At 47.9% G+C, this 7,742-nt stretch overlaps 1 protein-coding gene across 1 annotated transcript; it reads left to right on the plus strand.

Moving 5' to 3' along the window:
• The first annotated feature begins 4,350 nt into the window (after window positions 1-4,350).
• Window positions 4,351-6,736, plus strand: BHLHE23 (basic helix-loop-helix family member e23). The gene has a single exon (XM_079979971.1). The coding sequence runs from the start codon at window positions 5,141-5,143 to the stop codon at window positions 5,882-5,884; it is 744 nt and encodes a 247-aa protein (XP_079836097.1). The 5' UTR covers window positions 4,351-5,140; the 3' UTR covers window positions 5,885-6,736.
• Window positions 6,737-7,742: the final 1,006 nt, after the last annotated feature.

The following is a 7,742-nucleotide window of genomic DNA, read 5'->3' on the forward strand; positions in this document are numbered from 1 at the left end:
AAGCAAAGGCTATAGCAGCCAAGTCAGCTGCTTGTGGCTGGAAAGCCAAACAGGATGTGTGTGACTGTTGCCATGGAAACAAAGGGGCAGTCCATTCTCCTTATTGAGCACAGGATGTGAGCTCAGTGTGTGTCATATGACCTGTACTGGAAGTACATGGGTGGAGTTTTATTCTTACTGCTGTTGAGTGCAGACATGTTTTCTCTGTACTGATGTAAAGGACAGAAATAAAAGATGTAAATAGTTTTCTGTCTGCTTCTTCCCCCTCCCTGGGGGACACCAAAGGGGAGAGAGAAGGAACGGTGTGTTTTTCTCACAGCCTGAGAAGAATCGCCGAGATCTCGCCTGCTTATCAGCGGAGTAGCAGCCGGGAGGTCGCCGAGGAATATCTGCCGGTGCCTGGAAGACTGGCACATCCCTCTGACCCTGGCAGAATTCCAACAGCCCCTACCTTGAAGTCTTAACGGGAAGCCCAATGGGGAAATGAAATCACCATCCCAAGTAATATTTGTCATTCCCTGCAGACAAAGCCAGGCCCTACAGAGTAAAGCGGTCATTTCAGACAACAGTTGCTGGGAGGAGGGACAGTGGAGTGTTGGAGGAGTCGTAGTGAGATGGAAAACAGAGCTGTGTGTGCCATGCTATCTGTCTTTAATGGGGGTCAAGTCTGGCTGAGCTTTGTGCAGAAGGGTGTTATCCTGTGCTTTTTCTCAAGCAGCAAAATGTCTTGGGTTGGCCCTGCCTGAGGAATGTGGCTTGGCTCACTTATTTGAGTCATCCCGAGCAATTTGAGCATTGCTGTGTGACGCGCTTGCTCTGTATACACAGAAGCAAAGGAGGACGCCACAAGCCATACAACTGAACAATGCTATATGGTGACCCACTTTGCATCTTGGTGGACCTCTCAAAAGCTGCTGCATGGATGGTCTCGGAATTGTGCTAAATGTTTTCTCAGCCCCTTCTAAATCTGTGTTACCGTGGATTCTCTGCTGCGGCCACAAATGTCACACTTTTCCAAAGAAGGTAAAACTGTCAAATTACATTGAGGCAGCTAAGAGCCGACTGACTTTGCAAAGGTCTGTTTCAATTTAGATCTCAGTGAAAGCCAGGAGTCAACAAAAAGGCATGAATTAAATGGGAGCAGACAGGGTCCCTGCTTCAGAAGTTCCTCTCCAACAGCCAACCACCATCACTAAGCCTCTCCTAAATCGAGATGATCTTGCCAGCTATCCAGTACTGCTCACTTCCAGTTCCTTCATACGTATTATGAAGATAAAGTTAGAAAGAGACTTTTCAGTATGGAGCTCAGATTCCCCCAAACTCTCATATTTCTTTTTTTATAAAAAAAAATATATATTCAATTTTACAGTATACAATTGAATTAAAACATTAATCATAATCATCAGCATTTAGGATTCCCTGAATGCTTAGACTTCCTTCCACCACTCCATGGTTTCCAGTATGAAACTTTTTCTGCTGCATCATATATTTTCTCTATTTTTCTCGAAATAATCCATTTTCACCTAAGTTTTTATTACATTACAAGCATTACTCAATTCCTGCCAAGGTTTTTAATTGTCTACAGTGTTGTATTTTTTCCCCATTCCTTATTAAAGCTTCTATCTTTCCCAGTCATTTTCACCTTTTCAGCATAGTCCATCATCTTCATCCACCATTTGTCTCTGGTCGGGACTTCATCTTCTTTCCATCTCTGGGCTAGTAGCATCTGGCTGCTGTCATCACATACATAAATAATTGTTTCTGCTTCTTTGGTGTCTCTGCATCTAAAATTCCTAATAAAAAAGCTTCTGGTTTTTTCACAAATGTTATTTTAAACATTATTTTCAACTCATTAAGTATCATTTCCCAGAATGCTTTTGTTATTTTGCACATCCACCACATCAAACTCTCATATTTCTGTTACTCAAACTATTGCAGGCACCGAAGAATTGATGCTTTTGAATTATGGTGCTGGAGGAGACTCTTGAGAGTCCCATGGACTGCAAGAAGATCAAACCTCTCCATTCTGAAGGAAATCAGCCCTGAGTGCTCACTGGAAGGACAGATCCTGAAGCTGAGGCTCCAATACTTTGGCCACCTCATGAGAAGAGAAGACTCCCTGGAAAAGACCCTGATGCTGGGAAAGATGGAGGGCACAAGGAGAAGGGGACGACAGAGGACGAGATGGTGGGACAGTGTTCTTGAAGCTGCTAACATGAGTTTGACCAAACTGCGGGAGGCAGTGGAAGACAGAAGTGCCTGGCGTGCTCTGGTCCATGGGGTCACGAAGAGTCGGACATGACTAAACAACAACAACAACAAATCATTTTCCTTGCAATTCTTCGAGATAGAGCAGAATCCAGTGGGAAGTTATCCAGTTCAACCACAGTGCATTTCAATGGAGCTTCATAGAAGAAACTCTTGCCCTCCTTCTCCTACTTTTGATGTCAGCTACCAAAGGGAGGTCATGCTTTTCCATCCCAGTGACAAGTGTTACAGGAAACCTTCCAGGGTGACTCTTAGCTTTGTACAGCAGGCTACATTCTAAGGGCACACCTTTCTATTCTCCATCCAGGGAAGAGCGAGTCACAATCAGATATTTCAAAAACACTCAAGGATGTGAACCAGGGCCAATAAGAGGCACGGCTACGGGGAGACCTGAGGACCAGGCAGAGGCTTGGAGGGCCATATTTGGCTCCCTGGCCAGATGTTCACCCTGCATGGCAGTCAACGTCTGAAATTTATCAAACGCCAATGTTGTCCCCTTGTTCTCTGAACACAGCCACAAAATAGACCCTTAACCAAACCAGTTTTGAAGCCAGCATAGTAAGACCCCTTCCTTTGACTGCAATAGATGAGGAAGTCATTACAAAACACCTGCCCTCTCAGTCCCCACCTAGACTGCAGTAAAAGGGCTTAGGGAGTGTGGTACCTTTGCCACAGGAAACAACTACAAATCCAGGATGCGGCAGCTAGACTGGTGACTGGGAGCGGCCGCCAGGACCATATAACACTGGTCCTGAAAGACCTACATTGTCTCCCAGTACGTTTCTGAGCCCAATTCAAAGTGTTGGTGCTGACCTTTAAAGCCCTAAACAGCTTCGGCCCTGTTTACCTGAAGAATTGTCTCCTCTCCCATCATTAAACTGAGGTCCAGCTCCAAGGGTCTTCTGGTGGTTCCTTCACTGAGAGAAGTTAAGTTGCAGGGAACTAAGCAGAGTGCCTTTTCGGTAATGGCATTTACCTTGTGGACGACCCTCCTATAGATATCAAGGAGATAAATACCTATATAACTTTTAGAAGATATCTGAAGACAGCTCTCTGTTGGGAGGTTTTTAATGTTTGATACTTTATTATGTTTTTTTTTGGGGGGGGGAGCTGCCCAGAGTTGTTATTGTTGTTGTTGTTAGGATATTGACAAGCTGGAATGTGTGCAAAGGAGAGCAACCAGAATGATTAAGAATTTGAAAACCAAGCCTTATGAGGAATGTTTGAGAGAGTTGGCTATGTTTAGCTTGGATAAGAGAAGACAGAGATTAAAGCCATCTTCAAACACCAGAAGGGCTGTCACATGGAAGAGAGAGCAAGTTTGTTTTCTCCTGCTCTGTAGGGAAGGACTCGAACCAATGGCTTCAAGTTACAAGGCGGAGATTCTGACTAAACATCAGGAAGGACTTTCTGACACTAAGAACTGTTGGACAGTGGAAGGATCTCCCTCAGGAGGTTATGGACTCTCCTTCCTTGGAGGTTTTTAAGCAGAGAAGCTGGATGGCCATCTGTCATGGATGCTTTGGGGAGATTCCAGCATTGCAAGGGGTTGGGACTAGATGATGCTTGGGGTCCCTTCCAATTCCACTGTTCTATTATTCTGTTATTCATATTCCTATACAGTGGTACCTCGGGTTAAGAACTTAATTCGTTCTGGAGGTCTGTTCTTAACCTGAAAATGTTCTTAACCTGAAGCACCACTTTAGCTAATGAGGCCTCCCGCTGCGTCGCAGCACGATATGTGTTCTCATCCTGAAGCAAAGTTCTTAACCCAAGGTAATATTTCTGGGTTAGCGGAGTCTGTAACCTGAAGCATATGTAACCCGAGGTACCACTGTACTAGTTTACCTAAAAAGAGATCATGGGTTCACTGACCAGGCCAGTAAAATGCTACCTGGGTTTGTCATTCTAATTAAGCTGTAGGGTATTAAAAGAAATACAGTAAAAAAAAAAAAAGCTCAGGAAAGCTCTTGGTTGCAGGTCGCAATTCTCCACCGAGACAGGGTGATCCCTGCTTAGCCAAGGAAGGCGAGTCTTCAGTTTCTGGGATGCGGCTAAATGGCACTCCTCCTTGACCAGGCACTTTTGCCTTCTCTTTTCCTGATGATTTTAAAATGCCATTAATTAAGCAGATCGCTCTGATTGGACGGCTGCTGAGTCCCGGCGGGCCCCTCGCTGCCATATAATGGGCAACTTGGGCAATGATTAATATCCCGCCCCCGGTCAGGGCACCGCGCGGTGCCAGCTGGCTCCGGAACGAGCGAGCGCATCCAACAGGACCAGTCTTTCACTCTGTTAGGAGAGGGACAGCAGAAAGCGCGACCAGCCGCCGCCGCCGCCCCAAGCTAGGCAGAGAAGTGGGGAGGCGAAGCGGAGAGAAACACCCCACTACCGCAGCAACCACCCAAACACTCCGGTTTGGATCCAAGAGGGAATCGGGCGAAGCGAGAGCGCCGCGAAGCCCCCGGCTCCGGATCCCAGACGGCAGCAGGAAGGAAGAGGGAAGCGCGCGTCCGGAGCGCAGGAGCGGTGCGCACAGATTACAAAGGCGATCAGCACCCGATCCCGGGAGAAGACCTCAGCACCTAGACGATCCTCGAGTGGGGCACAAAGCCATCCCTAGAAGGGGCGTGCAGGACTCTCCCTGCCCCGAGGTGAGGCACGGAAAAGCGAAGGGGGCGCACGTCTTCTTCGCCCATCCCGGCGCAAGAGCGCACGCCCCGGGGTCCGGTAAGAGGGCCGCGGGGCTCCGAGCGGAGCAAAGCGGGCACCCTCCTGCTCTTCTTCTTCGCGCAAAGGGGCGCACGTAGCTTCCCTCCGGTCCCCGGCCGGCTCGGCGCTGTGGAGAGAGCTCCGACGGGCGGCGGCGCCGATGAGCGTGGCTCCGGGCGCGCAGCTCTTCGCCGGCTCGGCGGAGCTGCCGGAGAAAGCCATGGCCGAACTCAAGTCCTTGGGCGGAGAGTCGTACCTGGCTCTGGCGCAGAGCTACAATCAGACGGCGTTCGCCTACGGCGCCGTGCGAGGCGGCGAGGCCGGGCGCGGGTACCCCGGCGGCGCGGGCGGCCTGGACTTCCATGCCGCGCAGCTGGGGAAGTCGGCGGAGAGCAGCGGCGAGCAGAGCTGCGACGAGGAGGACGCCTTCGACGGCGCCAAGGAGGGCAGCCCGGCGTTTGAGCGCGACGGCAAGCTGAAGGCGCCCGGTGCCCTCGGGGGGACCAAGAAGCCCAAGGAGCAGCGCTCGCTGCGCCTCAGCATCAACGCCCGCGAGCGGCGCAGGATGCACGACCTGAACGACGCCCTGGACGGCTTGCGCTCCGTCATCCCTTACGCGCACAGCCCGTCGGTGCGCAAGCTCTCCAAAATCGCCACGCTCCTCCTTGCCAAGAACTACATCCTGATGCAGGCGCAGGCCCTGGAAGAGATGCGGCGCCTCGTGGCCTACCTCAACCAAGGCCAGACGCTCAGCACGCCCATCCCGGCCGCGCTGGCCCCCTTCGGACAGTCGGCCGCCGTCTACCCTTTCACGGGCGCTGCTTTGACCAGCTGCCCCGAGAAATGCACTGCCTTCCCCGGGGCCACCTCTGGCCTTTGCAAACACTGCAACGAAAAACCTTGATGTAGCCGTTTGACCTTAGAACAAACTCCAAAAAAACCCCCACCCGACTCCCCTTTTCACTCCATCAGCCCCGCCTTCTTGCCATCAGTTAAGTTGCATTTTTTTTTTTTTTTTTTTTTGCTTTCAGCTGCTTTCCCAGCTTCTTTTGCTTTCCATCGTCTCCCCTGTGAAAATAATCCGGATTCTCCTTCCTCACCTCTCCATGCACACACGCAAACCATGGTTTAACCATTTCACCTTCTTCCCCAAACTCTCTGTAGATTTTTTTCCCCCTTTCCTCTCTCAGATCTGTCACGGATTAATTTTGTGCATAACTTTTTATTGCTACTACTATTATTATTATTCTCGTTTTCAGGCTGCCTTAAGCCAGGCTTTGAAATATGTCTCTATACCTAGAGTAAAAGAGAAGGGGAGGTTTTGGAAAGGAAACTGCAGTGAGAGTCTCTCTGGAATGAACCGACTTGTGTACAAACTATGCAATGTTTACAGAATGCAAAAGTTACTAAAAATGGAAAATATCCTCCAGATATAATTGGCAGTATCTGTACAATCAAACATTCAAATGACACCTGATCTTTCTATATATTTTTTTTCATTTTCATTTTGGGTGCCGCTTGTGAAATTCAAGAACACTTCTTAATGGGTTGGTCAACTTATTTATACACACACACATATTTTTAAGCATTGAACCCATTCTTGGACTTTTGACTACAGTCTTTCTATTGTACGCTGTTGCCTGCTCTCTGTCTCTCGCTCTTTCGCTCTTTCTCTTTTTTGCCTGTTTCTGAGCTTTGGCAGGACCACTTTTCAAAGTCGGCCACACATCTTGGTAAACAAGGAAACTAAAAATTCATTGAGCTTATTTATATGTATTTATAATAAATAAAAAGGACATCAACTAACTTGGGTTCTGTCCTAAATCTCTCAGAAGGTCAGTTTGCTAAGCAAACCAATCCTAAAAAGAGACATGGATGGCACTGAACTGAGTAAATCTTCCACCGTCTTCCTAAATACCAAGGGCATAACCTGGCCAGATTTAAGCCCTCTTGTTGATTTCAGTGGGAGACAATTAAAACGAAGAGTTGATTCTTCCACTGAAAATGAAGAAAATTATACCTGTGCATGCTTACACCCAAGTAACTCCAATTGAACTGTGGAGGACTGGCTGCCTCTTGAGTGAACAATCATGTAAAATTGTCTGTGTGATTGCATAAATTTGGATTGTGCTTGTAGGAAGCAATTTTTTTCCTGGTAGTTGGTAGTAAGTTTTGCTGATTTTAAGTGAAGTTTTATTGCAAGGAAAATATATTTGGAATTGGAGTGGGCCAGATTTAGGGGGTGGGGGTGGGACTGAGGATTCTTAACCCTCTGCTCCTTTGCATGGGAAGGGTCCACAGGTCCCTGGCAGCACACCTGCTGTGCATGTAGAAGTTCCCAGGTTCAATCCCCAGCTTCACCGGGTAGGGCAGGGAGAGATCTCTGCCCAAAACCCTGAAGCACTTCTGCAAGCCAGTGTAGAGACAATACTGAACTAGATGGACTCAGTAAAAGACAGCTTCCTATGTTCTTACTCAGCAGTAAGTCCCACTGAAGTTTTTAGCTAATGTGCTTATCTTAGCTCTGCACCCTTATTCAGAAACGTTGCACTGAAATCTATGGAGCATCCTTCTAAGTAAGTATGTTTAACATTTGAGTATATATGTTTAAAAAAAAAAATCTGTTTCTCTCTGCATTCAAGATCTTTAATCTTCCACAGCTGTACAACCTACAAACCTCAGAAATCCAACGTAAGTACATTTGTGTGACCTTTGTCCTTTGGAAATCAACAGTGATTGGACTTTGGGTCAAGTTGTGTCCG

This window comes from Podarcis cretensis (genome assembly GCF_951804945.1).
Source record: "Podarcis cretensis genome assembly, chromosome: 6".
NCBI lineage: Eukaryota > Metazoa > Chordata > Lepidosauria > Squamata > Lacertidae > Podarcis > Podarcis cretensis.

Excerpts from the sequence above, each read along its gene's own strand:
- BHLHE23 (XM_079979971.1), top strand. The coding sequence starts at position 5,141 with ATGAGCGTGGCTCCGGGCGCGCAGCTCTTCGCCGGCTCGGCGGAGCTG.